Here is a 21,073-nt window from a genome sequence, read left to right on the forward strand (position 1 = left end):
AAAAAAGGGTAACTGAGGTGATGGTTATAAGAACTACAAGAACTAATTGTGTGTAAAACAAAATTATATTTCCCTGGTAGTTCATGGCGCTTATCTCAATTTGCATCTATATTGAGCTACAATCACAGCAGGGTATCCTTGCTATATTAGGATGCTGGAGCTTTGGAACTGCACAAGTAAAACTTCACTGACATTTGGGAATTCAGTACATTGAAACTGATGTAGGATGACATGCTTAATTGGATTGGATCCTAACGTTACTAACGTTAGAAGTTAAAGTACTAAATCGTTTTTGCTTCCATAATTTTTGGACTTCTCTGTGTACTTTTATGACAGATTTTATTTTGATGCATTTGTTTTTTGTTTACTTTAATTCTGTCTGGACTACAGCTTTTTAAAACCACCTTGCAAATGTCCTTGCATTTCAATCTGGAAATTAAGGTTCATTTTTGAAATCCTTCTCTGACTCTCCTTCCTGCATCGTGTTGAATTTAACAGTGTCTTCATAGACCAGTTAAAAGCCTTTCCCTTTTACATCTTTGTTCTTTGCTTTTTTTTTTGTTTCTACTTCTCAGTAATACCAGACTCCATATTCTGGTTTGTCTTTAGCTGTTTCTGTCTCTCTCCATTGTTCTAGTCCCTAAAATACAGTGCGTCATCTTAGTTCACAAAGTCAGAATCTCTTGTGCAAGTCCTCTACCACTTTAAACTTTAAAGCTTGGTTGTTCCATAATATCCCAAAGAAATTATTTGTATAAAAACAGAATATTTTCTGGAATAATTCTGTAAAATTGTCCTGATCCTCTTCCTGTTTATTTCCTTTCTTTTACTGCCTGTTGGAAGCTGTGAGGCTATAAGCTCTGCTTTGTAAAGCATCTTGCATGCCTTTGGATCAACACGTCTTCTAGAGGAAAGTCAACAAGAGAGAGAGGGTGTAATGGTCTGACTTCTATCTGTTGAAAAATAGCATCTTAGAAGTTTTTTTTAGATGGAAGCCAATAAAAACTTAGAGGTGTCCTAGCAAAATTTGGAAATGGGAAATACCTTTTCATAACTGAATTCTCTGCAGCTTTATCAGGACACCTTTGTTTGTATTTTCACCCAAACTTCACTGTGACAGTGCTAAGCACTTGTTCCCCTCTATCGGCAACAGGATTTCTGTGGCAGCTTGAACTCTTTCTGTATTACATGGTATTTCTAAAGTACCTGTAGGGGAAGTAAAAGCTGGTTTATTTATAGCAATCCATATTTGAAGCTTTTCTTTTCTTTGCTCATATAGAGATTATATTAAATGCTGTACAAAGATTACTGATCTGTAAGGATGCAGAGAATAATTTCGTAACTTGCTTTGCCCACCAGCTTATCAGGGATTGTTTTCGGGGAAGGAGCTATGTTCTGGGATCATGTTGGAAAACCGTCAGTCTTGCAGAACAAAAAATGGAGCCGACAGCATGGAATTTAGCCGCCTTTGATTAATAAAGATACCATTTTGTTGCCTTTGACATGTAAGGGCTGTACTTTCACCTACAGCCTGTTTTCAGATTTCCTTTTGTATAAACCCTGAGCCTAACAGAGGGCCCAACACATGCAGCTTCATTGGATATTCTCTGTGGAGATCTTGCTGGACTTGTTTGGTAGGCATGTCAACTTTCAGATGTTCAGGTTGGGTCGGTCACAGCTGTTACACAGCAATAACATGATACAGTTTTTATCTGAGCCCACAAACCTGCACACACCTCACCTCCGGATTTATTTTGTTTGTTTACTGTTAGTATGCTTCCAGTTCTTGGTTTGCATAGATAACCCTCAGCTGCAGATGGCAACAAATCTGGTATACGCCCCTCCTAATTGCTGGTCTTGTGTAATGGCTGAAACATTTGATGGAAAAACTCTAAACACAGTAAGAAATTTTAATGTTTAAGTTACAAACCTTTAAGTTGCAGCAGGTATTTCCCCATAGGCAGTTTTGTCCAGCTGTGCTCAGTCTCCTTACTGTACCATCAGTTTTAAATCCTGCAATACGGCAGCTTCAGGGTTAGAAAAATGGGGCTCCCTGGTTCCTGGAGCAGTACCTCTTTGCAGCTTTTTAGTATCAATTCAATTTCTAGATTTTTTTTAGCATAGTCCTCAGGTGCTATAATTAAAGGAATAGAGCATTAATAAAATGAAGTTGTGATTCTGCTTCACTCTTTTCTTGTGAGGTTGGGAATTCATTGCTCACAGCTTGATCTGTCTTCCAGCAGTGGAGCTGAGAACTTTGAAATTTCTGGTTAGGTTATGGACTCCCCTGTGCAGATTTATATGGGAACACATTGTTACTTTACTTTAGGGGGTTTGGTGTCTCCCTAAGTTCTCCAGCTAGACAACAGACACTTTTTATGAGAGTGTCTTGGTTAACTTCACCAACGGTTAATAGAGAGTAACACTCAAACTGAGATTTGACATGAATGTTGGCTTTGTTTTCAAGGTCAGTGCTTAATTTGATCACTTTTTTGTAATTCCCCTGTAAAGTGCTGCTTTTGCTACGTGACCATCCAATGTGGTATGTGCTGTTGGGAATGAAGGAGCCTCTCGCTGAGCTGGAATCCTCATCCTTTGCAACTCGTTTTCCTTTCTCTGGGCTGTGGCTTTGCAGTGGTGGCTCTGAAAATGAGCAGTCCTTCCTTCCCTGCTATCCTTCCTGATGTCAGTGTTAGCCTTTCTGTTTCTGCTTGGTAAACTAAACCAAGAACTGGGGTAGCTGAAGGCTTTTTTTCTTCTCAGATGGGTTGGGGATCCATTTTGCTGTATATCCACGAGTATTTCTGCTGCCTCAGGTGAGGGCTCGAACAAGTGGCTAAAGGGACATGGTGGTAGCAGGCAGGTGCGTGCCGGGCTGAAGGGGTTCTTTCATTGTGGTCTTGGTCTTGGTTGGCATGCCTTCTGGGTGACATGCTTAACTGCCTTCTGGAGATCTGTTACGTGTATTAGTGAAGTAAAAATACATCAAAATGGAGTTATCAAATAGCTGTGCTCCTTTCTTAGATTGCCAGCCACATTTATTAATTTAACAACAATATTGAAATTAATATTAAAATAATATAAAATTAATATAATATTAAAATGAATATTATTTATTAATAGTTGAAAACCTTGGAGCTGTTCAGCAGGAGTAAGCAGACTTCTCCTGTGGGTCACCTGAAGTGTCTGAGTAAGCAGAACTAGATTTAAAGAGCATTACAGCAATCCAGTTTAGAGGCAACTAAGCCAGCAGTGCAGCCTGCGGCAGGTTAGATGAGAATCCGATTAACTTTGCTTCCCCAGGTGAATGACCCCAACACTCACTGAACCCAGGCACTTCACTGCTAGCACCGAGCTAGAGGGGCCCTTCTGAAAAAGTCGGCCCTGCTGTAGGACTTAAAAAGATGATGCACTCACTGAACTGTGTACAGCTCCCTTTTTATGGTCTCTGTATTGCTTAATCTGCTGCATCAGTGAGGTGGAATGAATGGGAGCCCTTGAACGTGGAGTCCAAAGAAAACAGAATATTCTCTGGCATTTCCTCTTAGTTAAGTTGAAATGGCCTCTTTAAATAGAGACAGTTTGAAAACAGAGTCCAGTCCAATGAGGTCAGTAACAAAGAGTAGAGAAAACAGAAATTGGGAAGGCAAAGAGTTGTAAGGACAATCAGATGTAACAAAGTTAGGAGAACAAAAATGGTCCTGTGACTGCCAAAAGGAAAGGTAGTGAATGTTGCTATCTGTGTCAAATGCAAAAAGAACAAGCTAAAGAGAACTGGGATACTTAGGGGAGATGCGTGAGCAGTGATGGAGGAGATCAATTAACCTTTCAAAACGTAAGAATGAAATGACAGAGTCTTAACCAAACAGACTTGCTGCTAAAACAACTATTAATAATGTTCATTACCTTGTTGTAATAAGCAGAAATATCTTCAAATTGCAGGAAATGCCTGGATGTGCTCAGAAACAATGCAGAGCAGGAGATCCCAGGAGCTGAGGTTTGAAATCTGAGCTTTGTTTCATCAGATTTCTTCATTAGAGGCTCTAAAGGAAACGCAGTGTTGTCAGGAGGTTTAGATGTGGGACAAGAAATGCAGCATAGGAGGAAGCTTTCACTGTGATGTGGTTAATGCAACTTGTAAGTCAGTGCCTAATAATTGGGGAGATGGTAAATTTTTCAGATGATGCAGTTTACTTACAGGTTTCTGCATTATTAAAGCAATCCTACAGCAACTTAAAATCTTAAACTTGAAAACCGAAAGCTAGTTAAAGGACAGGAGGAAGAGTTGGGGCTTAACGGTCCCTGGGCAGGATCTGGGAGCTGATGCCTCTCCCCTGCCCCCAGGAGCTCTGTGCTGGGGTAAGTTCTGTTCAGCACTTTGGTCGCTGTCTTGGTGCGAGAAATGGAATTATTTCCAAGTTTCAAATAGTACCGAGCTGCCTCAAATATTGATGCTGGTGCTGAGGATTTCCACAAGGACTTCCCGTGATCTTCGGTAGAGCTGTACGTATGGCCGTATGTCTGGGAGGAGTGCAGTAATCAAACTGATTGCATGAAACTGAATTCAGAGGGGGCAGTTGCAATTGGAAGACAGTTCAGTTACAGAGAGCTGTCAGTGCTAATTCTGAGATCTTTCCTGTTTGCAGCAGCAGCCAAAAGAGCCAACAATGTTTTAAGCACTGAGATCACAAGGTGTTGAGAACAAGATAGAGGGTGTTGCTGCTTATTCCTGGAAGCCTCAGGGCACCCACACTTGGAGCTGCTGCATGCAGTGTTGGTCTTCCTGTCTGGTAAAGTGTACGGAGTGGAGTTTCAGAAGATGCAGAAGAGGCCTACTAAGGAGTTAGGGGATGGAGCAGCTGTCTTGCAGGGTGATGCTCGAAAGGCTGGGAATGAGAAGGCTGAAAGGGAGATGAAGGTTTACAGGTGAAGGCAGTGGATGATGTGAATGTGCAGCAGCTTACCAAATTCTGCAGTGCTCCAGCTCAATGACAGTTGTTAAAATTAGTAGGTGGCTGAATTAAAACAGATACACGATCTAGTGAATTTCTAGAACTTGGTCCCGTGGGGAATTGTGGAAGTAGTTAGTATCAAAGGATTAAGAAGGGGTTAAACAAACTCATGCACAGAGAGCCATAAACAAATACTGAAGGAAATGAGCTTCAGCATCTGTAGTACTCCAGTACTGACTGCTGGGGGAATGGGAAGGGTTTGCACAGTGCTCTTATGTGACTTCCCTGGACAACACTTGCTGTTGGCAGTGCCAAGTTGGTGCTGGGTTGGATGGACCGCTGGCCAGCTCTTATGTTCAGTTACTAGCATGAGGAAGAGCATTCTTGAGATGAGCAACAAAGTGATGGCAAGCACTATTAGAAGTATAGCGAGTAACGCTGTGCCTTGGGATGTTGTGGTTCTGTAAGTTTTGTCACAAGCGTTGTTCCTAGAAGCGTGACAGTTGCTTCAGAACCACTGATGTGCTGCTTAGCTGTGGCAGTGATGAGGAGGGTCAGCCATGGCTTGGGAAGTGCTGCTGCCCACAATGTGCTCTGCTAAATCTGCTAAACCACCTTTTCAGAAGCACCGAGTCTCATTTTTAAAGAACTGTGGAAGAAGGTTTCAAACTCTAGCTCGTAAGTGATTTGGAGGAGCAAAATGTAGTTCAGGTGAATAAAAAAACTTGAAAGGGAAAGTAAGTTTATCAACAAACGAAGACATTGCTGATTTGCATATTGTAACCATTGTACTCCGTTATAGCTTCAGGTTTGTTTTATTCAGTCTCATGCATGTTAATTTAATTTTCTTGTAGAATATTGCTCATCGGTGTCTGGCATGAAGCAAAAAACTGATTTCCAGAGACAAGGTTCTGGGGAATTAATTGAATTATGACTTAAAGCTACTGTTCAAGGGAGAGAAACAAGCCAGACGTAGCATGGTGCCCTTACTCGTTACATTGTTTTGCTGATGTTTTCTAAATGTATTGAAAACACTGTAAATAGTCTCCGATTTATTTGAAGTACAAAGGGGAAAAGATGGCTTGTCCTGGTTAGCTCCTGACCAGCTTGCTGTGGTCAACTGAAAGTGTGTTGCTGAGTTGTGTTGGGTGCCAGAGCTCAGCCAACCTGAACGTAAATGTTTGTGTCTCTGAAGCAGGCCTATGGCTGCAGGAAATAAAATCCTGTACTAATAAATCCAATAGTTTCTTGTCTTATGATCACTTTAACATTTCAATTGAAAGGGATAACAATGTGAAGGTAAGTGGAGGTGGGTAGAACTATGGCATTGGTTTGTACTGTCCGTGCCTCACAGTTTTCTTTTTTGGATGTCTCCTTTTTAGTCTTATGGCTTTGGGTAATTGTAAGGATAGTAAAGGTGCTTTTCTTTTCAGACTCTGAATCTCCAGTCAGAGTACCGGAGATCTAGCCAACTATGAAATGTTCCTGGAAAAAACACTTCACAGGCTAAGAATTGTTTCTGTATAAACAGAAATAGGTTTAGAGCTTGTGGCTTTTTTGGTAATACTGTGATGTCATCCTCTAAATTTGGAAAATGGGACTTAAATATGTGTTGTGAAAGTACACCTCAATTGTGAAAGGTAGCTGTGAGAGCTTTTTAAAACTTGCTGATTTAGTGTTGCTTATCCTATATCTGTGTCATTTTGAATGTTACATTCATGGGACAAAGCTATCTCAAAAAAAAAAAAAAAAAACACAACTAAAACCCTCTGAAAATAACTGTTTGAAGTGAGGTGTTAATACAGTGACATCACTGGCAGTCTTTCAGACTTTCACAGTGCTGAATGAAGTTTTGTGTTTAAAAAAAAAAGACTTTATGAATTACCAGGTTAGAAGAACTCTGCACCTCAGGGGCCTATTTTCTTCTTTTCACATTTGTTCTGTTTTTGTGCAGGTCCTCATGCTGAAACCGCCAGTGGATGCCAGAATTTGCAGTGTGGTTTTCGGGCCTGCTGCCGCTCTGGCGAATGACCGCTGACTTCTGATCTTTCAGTCTACTTCATTTAGCTGAGCAGGCTTCCTCTCATGCACTTTACTTACAGTCCGCATCTTGTGTTAACAATCCTTGGAGTGAGACTTGTTATACTAGCCTGACCCTCCCCACCACTTCAACATCTTAATTATGAGTGTACTGTACAGTGTTGTAACAATCTCACAAAATCTCATCTGGTTTGAAGGGTGTTGGGTTTTATCTTACTTAATTTGGGAAGATGGGAAAACATTCAGATTTTTTTTAATGCCACTTCCAAGTTTGGCACTTAAATATACTTTACTGGATTATTTTGCGTTAAGTGGATTTTTTTGTTTTTGTTTTTAATCCATAAGTACAATATAAAGCTCTGCAGGTAATTTCAAATGTATTGTTTGCATTTGGGTAACAGTAAGACATCTTTAGGAGCCTTGTTTCTCCCCCTTTCCTCTCACCCCAAGTTCTTTATCTGGCAAAATTAGGGTAATTCCTACCTTCCTTTTGCATTTGGTTTTGTATTTGGGCTTGAAAGACGTACTCAAATAAAACATTCCCACCAACGAAGCTTCCTGTAGCAGTTGAGTATCTATGCTTTTAAAGGTGTGATATCTATGTGTACATTACCAGTAGGCTGCAGAGGTTTGGTGGGGGTTTTATGGTGGCTGTAGAATCTCCCATGTATTGTGTCCTTCCCTGCGTTAAGATGCATTTTGAAGCAGCTTTGAGGGAAGTCACTTTTCATTCACAAGAAGTCCATGGAAGATGCTCGCTCTTCCCCATTTCTTCAAAATGACCCCTTCGTTGAGCAGCAGGGATGCAGAGAATTCATTGCTTGGCTGAGTGAACACTGTGCTAGGAGGAGAAACGAATGATGGTGCCGACTGCACAAGTTGCTGCATGGGTGGTGTGCGAGGAGGCCATCAAAGAGGGAGGGAGCGCTGCAGCTCCCAGGGAGTGGGGAACTTGGTGGTCACGTACTGTAAGTGGTGTGGCTGTAGGGTTTTCTCTCAGGTGGGTGCACTTCTACCAGCTGGCAGCCTTGTAGAAGGCAGGCACATTTTACCCCACCCTGCCTAGTTTTCTAGGCTAGTAATCACCAGTTTTACCAATTGGGTACATTCTTTATGTTAAAATTTATTTAAGAGGACAGCAGTCATGGCGGTGTATATAGCTTTCAAGATTCTCAAGTGGGGGAAGTGAGCTCGCAGGCTTAGCTGGAGATAACTTGCAGTTTGTTTATTACACCATCTGGGCTACCAACTCTTGCAGGGTTTGAAAGTATTTTCTTGTTCCCACCAATACCGACAAGGTAAGAAAAAATAAAACTCTTGCATTTATATTAGCGCAGAGTTGGTTCTTCATGGTCAACATCTGAACACGGGATCAAGGAAGGATGTGTAATGCTCAGCTGGAAGCCTACAAGAGGTGTATGAAAGGATAGCATTGTTTACAGCAATTGTTGCTTCAAGTGAGCTGTGTAAAATTTACCTTGGTGCCCAGAGTGTAGATGATATGTATGGCCGCTCCTGCAGTCCTGGCTAAGGCAAGATGGAAGCAGTAATGAGGTACGTGGTGGGCTTTCTTGGATTTGTCTTGTTCCAGAACTCTTGTTACTCAGGCCAGGGAGGTGCAGCTAGAGGTTCTTGTCCTTGCTAGTAGAACCTGCTGTCTGTGTAGACAGATAGAGGGCTGAGCGAGCTGTAGAAAACTGTTTACACCATGCTCTTTTTCACCCTTCTGTGAAAGGATGGTGGACTTGTGAGATACTGTTCAGCAACGCATCATGTAATGACAGTGCAGTTACTTGCTGCTTCATAACAGTTCTGTAGAGGTGCTGTTTTGTTGATTATAGAGGGGATTGTTGGGTATACCTGTGGCAGCCCCTGGCTCTAAACCAAAGGTTTTGTCTAGCATTTACTAGATGGAGTGAATCTCCTTTGAGTAAGGCTTAAGAAGAGCCTGAACTTTGATATGTATTTCTGGTGAAATACATATATTCTGGTGAAATATATATTAAAAAAAAATCATATTACTATCACATAGAAGACCTTAATTAGCAAGGTATCTGCAGGAAGATGACATTTATATTAACAGTTAACACCACTACTTACATATTAATGAGCTAATTTGATTTTATAGTAAACTGTTTCTTGGATCATCTTCTAGTATGATTACTTGCTTAAAGATTTCACACTCCAAAATGATTTAATCAAGTTCTTATATTAAATAAATGAGCTTTCACTTAAGTTTTTGGTATAAATATTTATTACATGCTTAATCTTGAATCTGTAAAGAAAATGTCTGAGGGCTGCTGGTGCGATACAGACCTGAAATACAAAGTAAAGAAGCTTTTAAAAAAAAAAAAGGTCTTCAACAGTAGCTCTTTGGTACCTGAACTATATTCAAGGGTAAATTATTCTTGGTCTTTGTGCAGGAACTTGAACTAGAAAACTGTTAACTATTTTGCATGCCTGTGACTGTCTGAATGAGTGTCTTTAAAGAGGAAGAAGGGCTGTTGATAAACCAGAGTAACTAAAAAGTCAGTCTTTAAGGCATAATTCCAGGAACCAAATTTCACCTCAAACTAAGAACAAACACTGCCATTTTAACCTGGTCACTACAGGTGTGCATTTATAATGCTTTTACAAGTGGCACATCCCACTAGGAGCTATAAAATACTGTACAAAAATAAGTGCTAGAATTTTATAGTGTTCTCTCCTCTTCTGCTCTATTCAGTATACAACCACTGAAGATAACTGACTACAACTAATGTGTTTGCAGTTACTAAAAACAAGGTTCTCCCTAAGTTTTTGAGCTATGTGAGATAGCTCACATCAGCAGTGTGAGAAATCTTTATCCTACATCAGCAGAATCCTTGAGGTATTGCGAAAAGTCCATGCTACCGATTTCGTACAAGTGAAGCAACGTAAATCCACACAGAGAGAACACTTTGGGGGTAAGGATGAATATACACAGCTAGAGCAAATTCAACATTGGAAACATCAATGGTGTGAACTCCAGTACTGTGTACAGCTTCTATTAAAGGTCGGACTTCAGAAAAGGGCATATGAAGAGGAAATCCAGAGACCTGGGAAAAGAAGGAAAGAAAAAAGCACCATAAGGCAAGATGCAAAGATAAAGGCACCTCAATAAATGCATCTTAAAATGTTTTATTGAGCCTGTAAGTTCATCTTGATTGATGACCTGAGGAGATGCAGTGAGAGACTCCCCTTTGTATTTAAATGCATCTCTCCCTTTCCCTTCAGGTAGGTTTCTGCCATTTTTCTGATTAGTTTGGGCTAAGTTCCAAGTGAGGATGGTTAGAAATCCACTAGAAAAAAAATTACATTTAACACTTACAGCATAACATTGCAGCTTTTCTACCTCTTACCTGGCGCAATTCATTGTGTTCTCAATTTGTGTTCTCCTATCTGTGTTATCTGGGGAGTTGAGGTGGACATACCCTGTCCATAAATGCATTTCAGGTCCAATAGGAACTGGAATCTCAATTCATTATGAAAATTGCCCTATTTGGGTGTGGTATCACTAAGTATGCTTTACTAAGTAAAGCATACTTAAAGCATACACTAAAGTACACTATACACTTATAGTAAGGCATACACTAAGTATGCTTTACAAGAAAGGCAGGAGGACTTAATTTTGAAAACAGCCTTGAGGAAGAATGCCTGGGTACACTGCTGGCCAGGTTCTCAATGACATGATGAGTGCGCTAATGTACTAATCAGCCCCTGAGCAGCTGCTGTTGGAAGTGTCAAACTTTCTGTTGAAAGCCAAGTGGGCTGTATTGTTCTTTGTATTACTGCTGTACCCCAGTCCCTACCTCCGCGACAGGCGATTACATTTGTGTTTATATCCATTTCCAACACTTTCAAATGAAATGGAACGTCTGTTCTGTCACTACTTCACTCTGTAAACGTTACAGCGGTTTAGCTTTGGTGTAAGAGTTACTGTGATTTTTGGTGGTAGAAGGAATGCAGTTTCATACCAGTGTGGGTGCTCCTAAAACTGTATGAGTCACTTAGGTCCCCCTCAGCTCTGCTGTTCCTACCCACTAACATCACAGCACAAGCCATTTATGTTCACAGCTCTACCCTGTAGTCTCCAAGCTGTTTTTGCAGCTCTGCCTGATGGTCATCTTCTACATCTTTGCCTTGGTTTTGTTCCAACAGGGGCAGGAAGTTACGTAGTGTAGAGGTACAGTATCGGTTCCAGCGAGTTAGATGCCTTGGTCTCCATTCCATAATCTTGTCTTTTAGTATTTTTTCAATCCTGCAATAAAATATACCTATTATTACAAGTGGGTATTTACTGGTCTTCTGACCTGATCTTCCTCAACTCACTTAGAGATTACAGGGAACACAAATGACCTCAGTGAAACTTACCATACCTAAAAGCACATAAAATCAATGCCAATGTTGTTATATTGCCTGCATGTTTAGTAACAATTGAAGGCGAGGGCTTTGCACATCTTTTTAGTCTACATTCTCTCATTTGGCTTACCAGAAGACTGTACAGCCATGCTTATTCAGTTAGAGGTTGTCAGATAGAAGGAACTGTTAAAAAGATTCTTCAAACTATCAGTTCTGATTTAGGCCATTCTCAATTCCTAGCGTTCAAGGCAGATCTTTAGGACCTAGTTAAGAATACACTTGAAAAATAGAAGAAGGTGCTCCACCTGTAGCTGACCATTCTTTTCATCTTGAAATTTTAGTGATAGAATTACCTGCCCTGTAGTTCCACTGCAGCAGCCTTGTCCGAATGCTGATACACTAATTCTTCAGGCTAGAATTAAGTAAAACACATACATATTAAAAAGCACAATCCCTTCTAGCTATACAGCAATATGACTGCAGGCATTACCACTTTGATAGCGCACAAAAAAAATCATGCTAAAAACATTAGGTAGATCTTTTTGTGTAATGCTGCTGGTTTTTTTGTTGGCTTTTTTTAGTAAGCTTCACCTGTTGTTTACAAATTTGATTAACTGTAGAGGATTTCCTACTTGTTTACTAAGAACATGTGCACAGCTTGAAATGCCACCTTTCCAGCTCTAAGACAAAAGTTGATGTTTTCTTTATAATGTCAAGCTACCTCTTTGCAGATGGCTGTGTTAAAGATTTGTCCCATGTACTTCATCATTGTCCTGAGATCTTAAACAGATACTCAGAGGACTGTGGATGTGCATAATTCTGTGTAAAAAACAAGTACTTTTCAGTATTCCTGGTTGTTTTTTTTTTTTAAGGCATGCCAAGGAAGTTTTTTAAAAACAGGCCTTTTACAGAAATATACTTAATCCTACATTACGTAGTCCCAAGAACATAGTCTCTGTTCCTCTCTACTAGGTCAGTGATTTCTCAACCCTTTAAATTAAGTTGATTATATATGAGTACCTGAACGCTGCAGAGACCAGGGTATGGCAAGCTTCTTGAAAAGAATGGCTTCCAAAGTTTCGGTTTGCTGATATCAAAACTTATCCTTACTGGGGAGTCGTGCTCTTGGATATTAAACCAAATCTGTAAGAAAGCAAATTCATTTTAATACATAATCAAAGTTATAGAACACAGTTAACTTAAATGGCAATAAAATGCTACAGAAGCTGGACCTCCATCTATGCCAATTACCAGTACGCAGTCATGTGAATCAAAGCAATCCTCTCATCACAGCTAGCGTATGCCACTTTTGCATTCTTGCTCCAAAAGGGAGATTGTTGGGCTATCGTGTTTTGTGCTTCTACGTATGTACAGCGATCAGTGTATGCAAGAATTACTGTCTGCAGCTGGCACCTTTTCCTGCTGAACCCACTGCTCACCAGGGCAATGTTTCAGCTTTGAGGAGCTTTCTGCCTTCACCATCGCTCCAGCACCGTGTGATGCTGGGTTACAATACAGGCAGTTTCTCCTGCCCTGAGCTGCATTTTCATGCCTTTGGATTACCACACAAGTCTCTGCTGAATTCTGATGAAGTTCTTCCAACAGCACCGTGCAGCTGTGGCTGGGATTGCTGGTAGCCTCCTGCACCCCAGCACCATGGGCGCTTCAAGCTTATGGCGCAGAATGCAAGTAGATTGTGCAGCCACTTCAGTACTAAATATTAACAAACCTACTTAAGGTTTACTACTAAATATTAACAAACCAACCTCACCAAGCCCCAAAACACTTTCAATGAGACAACGAACTGATACTTTTAACATAAAATATTAAATGTTCTTCCAAATTCATGATTTGTGTTTAGAATTAAACCTCAGCAGATAAAAAGCAAAACAACACACCAAAACAAAACATGCATACATTGAGTGATGTTTCAAAGGACTTCTCCAGGTATGTTTTTGATGCAGAAAATAAAAACGAGTGTTTACTATATTTTGGTGTGCAATGGAAGCCTGAATCACCGTTTCCTTGACAAGCAAACTTTTAAACTCATCTTCTAGTTTCAATTCAAATAAAGTTGTGTTTTTTATTTATTTATTTATTATTTTTATTTTTATTTTTTTATGCTCACGTTAATGTTTCCTCAGTCTCAGAGTTTTGTGGTCTCACCTCCCTGCCATCCCTGTTTATGCTCCCAAAAGCTGTGTCAGCTTCCAGCCAACCCCAGGAGCAACACAGGCAGCAAAGTGCCTGGGGTTTCTGTCCCTCCCAACACTGGCTGAGCCCTGCCCCCTTCTGCAGCCTTTGGTTCACTTTCCCTGAGCTGAGCAGCTCTTCCTGCTCTCTTCTCTCCCCCACTGTTCTCTCCCAGAGTGTTTCCAGTCACACAAGAAATAGTGCATCACAAACACGCACTACTGTTACTCGTAGCTTACAGAAAAAATAGACAAGAGGACTTGATGCCAGGCAGAAAATCAATACAGTTGTTACACCTTGTAGTGCCAGCTCTGTTAGGCGTGTTGGACCACTGAGGGCTGTACCCACCCTTATGTATGCAATCCAAAGGGCTCCTTCCAGTGTGCTTTACTTTTTCATTTTTAAATTACAGCAAAGCCATGTTAGTTTCAACATGCTTTTGGTAACTAAAACACAGTAATGAATTTTCTATGAACAGATGTCATGATCTACCTAAATCAAGATTTAAAAAAGAAGTAAAATCTTTATGTATTTAATTAAATTAATTAAAATGGCTGAAAAACCTAATTAAGCTTCAATAAAATCATTAATAATATGACTGCATAAATGTAGTTAAACTGATGAACAAGTGATACAAAAGGCCAAGAAAAATGTCAAATTATGAACTTTTAGGAGTACAGAAATATGAAAAGCCCAGGCACACTTACGTTATCACAGCTGATCAGGCAGTACACATTTTGTAGTGGGCAAAAAGTATCATACTGCCTGTAAAAGCTTCCAATGCTGGGATTCCAAATTACGTACTGACTTTGCTCCAAAGTTAATACATATGCAGTCTGTCCCTATAAAGAAAAAATAGGAGAAAGATGTTTTAAAACAGGCTTCAATACAGTACACATTATATTGTTTGGAATTTTATATGTTTAGTATTGAGATTAATAGAGCATTTTTGGAAAAGTGGAAGAAGTTACAAATTCTTTACAATTCAGTCACCTAACGCTTACCTAATAATGTGTGCTCTGTCTCTTCTGTGGCAGAGAAATGTTAGACATACACAGCTTTGAGCCATTTTTAAATACAGACCCTGAAAGTCGTCTTAGTTCAGCCAGGAGCTACACAGGAATTCCATACACAGGAATGTTTAACGTTTGCCACCTCAGTATCAGCGTGTGCTACCTGGTGACTGCCATCTAGGCAGCGCACATTATGGCTCATCCATCAGCCTTCCCTCAGACACAGAGAATATAAAAAGATAGCTGGGAAATCCCTTATGAGGAATCTCTAAACTTCTCCTCAACGTGTTATCCCCCATATTTTCCAGGTACTTTAACAAATAATCTTTCTCCTCCCAGCATGAAGAAGCTGAATGCATTGTTAAGGACCAGCCCCACCATCAGCTGTGGAGTGGAAGGCATGTAACTGAGTTTCTGCTGCGGCTGCACTATCTGAGAATGCGTTAAGGAAATTAGTCTTGACAGGGGTTTTTAGTAAAATTCTCTTCAGCAATACTTTCCCATGTGCTTGGTAATTAGAGATACTAATGGTGGAAATTTGCATTATAAACAGTCTTACCCTCTCAAAACAGCAGTATTGAGTACTTGCAAAAAAGAGTGCTTTAATGAGGAAAAAATGCATCTCCTAATGGGCAAAAGAACCTCAAAGGTTTAGTTCTTCGCCAGACTACTGCCACACGGGGCTCACAGCGATGACACAGACTATGGCAAAGCATTACTGTTGTTGTAGCTTTGCCATCAGCTGGACAGAGAATCAAGGGATGTGTTCATACCAGTAAGAACCTCCAGCAAGCCCCTAACCCTACCCTGCCACCTCAATCTGCGCCAACCTCACCCTAATGCTGCCACAGGCTGAGAATGGACTTTCCCCATGACCTTTTTCCAGGACACACCATTTATACATGCCCAAGTCCAATCAAGGCTTACACATATTCCGTGAGTCCATAAAAACAAAACACCAAAAAAAAAAAAAAAAAAAACACCAACACATTAAATTTTAAGTATAACTGTGTATAAATATACATATATATATTTCTCTCTGAAGATCAGTTCCAGCAGCACTGATGTTTACATCCTGGAAAAGTCTACATCCTGGAAAAGTCTATCCACTGATGGGAACCAAAGACTTTAGAGAATGAAAGTCAATATTCAGACCAAAAGAAAAAATCCTCTTACCTCAGGAATAGCATTCCCAATGATAAGCCAGGCTTTTTTCCCCATACCAAGAAAATAATTACACAAGAGCACGGCATGTTCTTCCTCATCTCCTGCCAGAAGATCAAGAAATTGCTAATTGCGGGACAAAAAAAAAAAGTTTGCATTAGTGTTCTCCATTTCTAACATTTAATAATATTTTCTAACACTTCTGAAGCAAAAAATTCCTCTTGGCCCTTTGTAACTGATCTTTACCATTTATTAGGCACTGATTCAACATGCAGAATGCACACAGATAGAGTGAATGCTGTGAAAATCCATGATGCAGATCTGAGATTTTAGCACAAGAACCAAAGTCTTTTGAGTTATTCTGAATTTTCCACTGTGCAGGAATAGAGCTTGTTGTCTTCTTAGCAGCTGGTCTGGTGCTGTGTTTTGGGTTTAGGGGGAGAATACTGCTGATAACACACTGATGTTTTTGTTGTTGCAGAGCAGTGCTTACACTAAGCCAAGGACTTTTCAGCTTCTCACACTGCCCTGCCTGTGAGGAGGCTGGGGGTACACTGGGAGCTGGGAGGGGACACAGCTGGGACAGCTGGCCCAGGCTGCCCAAAGGGGTATCTCACACCATGTGGTATGGTCACATACCATAAAACTGGGTGGGAGGGAAATGGGGGAGGCAGCCACTGCTCAGGGGCAGACTGGGCATCAGTTGACTGGTGAAAAGAAACTGCATTGTCTATCCTCCAACACCCCCCCCAGCCTCCCTTATTCTTTTCTTTCTTTTCCCCTCCTTATTAAGCTGTCTTTATCTCAACCCACCAGTTCTCACATGTTTACCTTTTACGATTCTCTTCCCCATCCCACTGAGGGGGAGTGAGCGAACGGCTGCGTGCTGCTGAGCTGCCTGCTGGTTACACCACAGTGCGCACAAAGGCTCCGCGATGGTACAAACATCATCTGGGATTAACTTCGTATCTGTTCCTATCCCATAGATCGTATTCTCATGAGGCAGAATGCTACATCTCCCATTACTGCTGACAATTACAAGCAGTGTTTTTTTCTGTGGTTTCTTAAAACTACAACGATCAATTTTAAGTGTGGTTTTAAAGTCTCCATCAGTCAGCGTTCTGTCACCTGTGCATGACTAGCTATTTTGGATTGTTTTGTAATTGAAAAAAATGGGAAAAGCTTCAAGGCCTAAGTATTCTTAGGGTCAATTGCAACCTATCAAAGATAAAAATTTTGGCTCATATTACTATGAGAAACTTTTTTTCAAGCACTGGTGGTCCTCCAATAAAGGAATTCTGCATTTTTTGAAATAAATGACTTACCAAGAAAAAACCTTGCAAGAAGAGAATCACAGAATAATTTAGGTTGGAGGGGACCTCAAGAGCTCATCTGCTCGGAACTCCCACCTAAAGCCAGGGCCACCTGGATATTGCATCACATACAAGAGGATAAAAAAACCTTCCATTTAATGCGTTACTTACATCTGATGTACTCCACAAATCACAAATTCCAGCAAATGACACACTATCTGGCAAAAAAGGAATCAAAGCAACATATCGAGCCACCAATTCCTGCAAGGAAACAAAATTATAGCTAGTCATCCCTTCAGTTCTCTGCACGGCTATATAATAAAGGCATTATTATACTAGAGTTGAAGAACAGTGCTGTTTCCAAGACACCAATGACAAAACACTGACTAACCCTGTTAGAGCAGCAGCTAGCTCGTTTTAGAACTTACACCAAAGAATGATACAATTTACTCTCACGAGATTTGGCATAATTTTATATTAATGAGTATTGGCTATCAAAAGACACTTATTTTTTCAGAGAAGACAAATACCCTTTTCCAGCATCACTAAGGGTACACTTACTGTGTGTCACACAGTCACTACCACATTTCACATCTTCTTAAATAAAAAACCACAGCTATACAGCAAACACAGTGTTACATGCCTATGTGCACATGCATGAACACACACATTCTGAAATCTACATCCCTGAAACTTCACTATCTTTTCTAAGTACTTACTGCTGTCGTCTGAGAGCTATCCCGGCAGGCATCAAGGAGCTCCCGTGGTGGATTCAGAGGTTTGACATATCTGGTAATAAAAACTGTTTTCCCGTTGAGGTCAATTACTGTTGTTAGGCACTGGCGGCTTGGAAACTTTGATGTACATTCAGCTTCATACTTTTCTGCTGCCTGGAGCAATTTCTCATCTTCCTGGGTATCAAACTTCAAAAGACAGCAGAATTTATATCAAAATAGATTTATTTATAATTTAGGGTTAAGTCTTTACTATGCTTGGCCTTATTTCACCATTTGCAGAAGCATTAAAGGAGTGTAAAATTCCTTCCTAATAGCCTTTTGCACTTTCCTTGCATTATGTACTTTGGCTCAAGGTACTGAAAGCTCAGGGTAATGGAAAAGCAGGCAATTAGAATTTACTTATGAATGCACACAGTGACCTGTATCTATAGTTGGCTTTATTAAAGCACTAAAAATGTAGCGAAAGCTATGCCAAACAAAGTGCAGGGATGACTGTGTAACATCACGCATTGATTCAAAGGTGAACAATTACGGTTAGGTACCAAAAGACTAATCCTACACACTACTCACGTAACACTCACTCCATTAAAACCACAATCGAGGTTATGCACAAAATCCCAGCAATGTTTATATAAATATTACTGGGACAACCCTGTACAATGCCAAATATTTGCAGAGAAGGTCCAAGACATTTTTTTTCCGTGGGTTCTTATTTTTCAGACTTCTCTAAAATTTTAAAGCTTTTAGATGAGCTTTTCCAGATGCAAATCTCGGACTGAAAAGCATACATTACGTAAGAATGATAATTATTTGCTCCTCTGTCACCTAAGACATCATCCTTTAAAAGTCTTAGGATCAAAGTAATTTGCATCTACGTAGAATCCCTTGTGTAATTCTAGTGATGCTGAGAATTAAAGCTCATCCTTCATAACATTTTAGTTCAAACTAAACCACTTCATCATTTGTTATCCTTCTTCTCGAAGTAACCAGAGGTAGAATAGCAGCACTTTGTAGCTAGACCTCCACGTCAGAAGAGAACACTCATAATGGTGACTCTCCTTAACCACAATTAATGGCTGAAATATGAAGCCTCTGGCACTTTTTAAATTTTGTTGTAATAATTCACTGCAAATATTATGGAGAAATAAACAACTGTGATGTTAGTCAAAAAGCATAAAGTGCAAAGAGATTGCTGAACCAAGCTAAATCTTAAAACACGGAACAACAAGAATCTCTCTATTAGCTTTATTAATATTTTACCTTCTTAAGCATTTCATTCATCTATATAGAGATTCGGGAAGGACAGGATGAAAGAGAGGAAAAGAGATAAAGAAAAAAAGGTATTGTAAAATTAAAATAAAATTATGCTTAGCATCCTGAAACAGTACACAAGTATTTCAAATCACTTCACTACAACAGGACTGGATAGGAAAAGAAAAAAAGACAGAAAAAATATTTAGTTAATTTTTTGTCATTTTATGCTGATCGATTTTTACAATAAGTATTTATGTTACATAAAGTGCAGCATAGAGTTATTACTTTTCAGCCAAGGTTAGAACACAAGCATATGCCACTTTAGTACTGATCTCCTTGGAGATACTAACTAAAATAGGACAGTCTCTTAATTAATTTGGTTCTGCTTTACTGAACTTCTTCTAATATGAGATTCTATTTTGTTTTCTATTTATATTCATTTGAAAAAGTGATTATTTGAAAATCCTGTACAGTGTTTGCTGAAGAAATAATTTGGTTTGTCTTAATATCAAAGGTAAACACATCATCTGCTAAGTACAATTTCTGGAAGATAAAGAAAAATCTCTAATGTAAAGAGTGAAAAATCAGGCAGAACTCCTGCTGATGAACTCACCCCAACTGTTTTTTCACTGTTCCTCAAATTTTATATGAGGGATCATCTGTACCAGTAGTTTTCTTACCTCGGTAAGATTGTCCTAATTTTTGGTTTTACTTTCAATGTACCTCTGTGACAATGCAAACTGTGTTCCAGTTTAGCTTTGGCATGCAGTATTTCATGCTACTTAGAAAAGGACTCATTTCCCATGTTGTGGTTTACTGTGCTATGATTCTTTCCTGCATCTTCAGAATGGAAAACACTTTGGTCTGTTTCTAGTTCTTTATTTCTGAATTTTGGTAAGGGGGCAGTTAGCTACTACCGTTGTATTTCAAGTGAAATAGAACTTATGACAGATAGAGATCTATGACTTTAATAAAATACACTGTTTTTTTTCCCCTATCAAAGTGTTCGATTCTAAATATAGCTACCAGAGTGCACAATTTTACTAAGCATTAATACAATACATAACGTTTTGGTAACCAAGCATCAAATTGCATCTTCATAAAAAAAATATCTGAGTATTTGTTCATTGTTTAGAGAGGTCAAGATTTGCAACATCCAGTCCATAATACTTTACAGGAATCTCCCCCTTGTTTGAATTTCTATGACTGGTCTTCCAAAGCAGTACTTGTCTGTTTCCTTTCAAGTTCAGTACATTTATTTTTCCTAGCAATTAATCATTTTATGTGAAGGTCGTGAACCTCTTGAATAAGGTCTCGTCTACTAAAGATGCTTCAAAGGCTGTTACATACATATTTGTTACTTAAAACCCTAGTGATAATCTTATCATTCAAACTAATTAACTTTAAAAGGCATCCATGAATCCACACTGTTCATTTTCTTCATTTTCAACAGTACTCAGTTGTAAAAATTCCCACAGTATTGCGTAAGAGCAGAAAAACCCACCCGTATGGCTGGATAATTTCCAAATGACTGGTGCAGCACTGAGTTGCAAAAACAACAACTGCTGCTGTTTGTGCATGAAAAACATCCTTCCTGAATGGATCTCAAAATCACTGCAAAACGTGACATAAAATGGCAAGTGGCATATTCATTTTAACTACACAGTACCGTTGTTGGTGTAAGGTGCTTCTGGTTTAGTAAAATAACTGAAAAAATAACAGTTGCTGCTTAGAAGTAATTATCTTCAAGATCTGGAAGCATGCACAAAGCACTAAATAATGAATGCTATATTTGAACACCGTAAACATAGAAGAATACCGTGGATGCACCTGCCAGCTTCTTTTTTCCTCTGTTCACAAATACTCAAATGAGAACTTCATTGTTTACAGAAGTAAATGAGAAAATGATATGCTCATAGATATTAAATACAAGTTTGCTTTGTATTAACCTTAGAAGTAGATACCTGGGAGAAGTTATTTTTCATGCATTAAGTGTCCATCTCACTTAATGGTGAATCCAGTTCAAC

At 39.5% G+C, this 21,073-nt stretch overlaps 2 protein-coding genes across 5 annotated transcripts in view; one reads left to right on the forward strand and one right to left on the reverse strand.

Moving 5' to 3' along the window:
- Nucleotides 1-7,545, forward strand: part of FBXL5 (F-box and leucine rich repeat protein 5) — a 35,608-nt gene extending 28,063 nt beyond the window's left edge. For both annotated transcript variants that reach the window (XM_035323599.1, XM_035323598.1), the window contains exon 11: nt 6,907-7,545. In XM_035323599.1, coding sequence (XP_035179490.1) covers nt 6,907-6,983 — 77 coding nt within the window. In that variant the 3' untranslated portion in view covers nt 6,984-7,545. The remainder of the gene's footprint in view (nt 1-6,906) is intronic.
- A 1,678-nt stretch (nt 7,546-9,223) lies between these two features.
- Nucleotides 9,224-21,073, reverse strand: part of CC2D2A (coiled-coil and C2 domain containing 2A) — a 58,996-nt gene continuing 47,146 nt past the window's right edge. For 2 of the 3 annotated variants that reach the window (XM_035323597.1, XM_035323595.1), the window contains exons 27-35: nt 19,053-19,073; nt 17,775-17,978; nt 17,227-17,316; nt 15,755-15,868; nt 14,273-14,407; nt 12,393-12,515; nt 11,726-11,784; nt 11,094-11,271; nt 9,224-10,069 (exon numbers count right to left, since the gene is read on the reverse strand). In XM_035323597.1, coding sequence (XP_035179488.1) covers nt 9,881-10,069; nt 11,094-11,271; nt 11,726-11,784; nt 12,393-12,515; nt 14,273-14,407; nt 15,755-15,868; nt 17,227-17,316; nt 17,775-17,978; nt 19,053-19,073 — 1,113 coding nt within the window. In that variant the 3' untranslated portion in view covers nt 9,224-9,880. The remainder of the gene's footprint in view (nt 10,070-11,093; nt 11,272-11,725; nt 11,785-12,392; nt 12,516-14,272; nt 14,408-15,754; nt 15,869-17,226; nt 17,317-17,774; nt 17,979-19,052; nt 19,074-21,073) is intronic. The other variant, XM_035323596.1, reaches the window with a different exon arrangement.

Source organism: Oxyura jamaicensis, chromosome 4, assembly GCF_011077185.1.
Source record: "Oxyura jamaicensis isolate SHBP4307 breed ruddy duck chromosome 4, BPBGC_Ojam_1.0, whole genome shotgun sequence".
Taxonomy (NCBI): Eukaryota; Metazoa; Chordata; class Aves; order Anseriformes; family Anatidae; genus Oxyura; species Oxyura jamaicensis.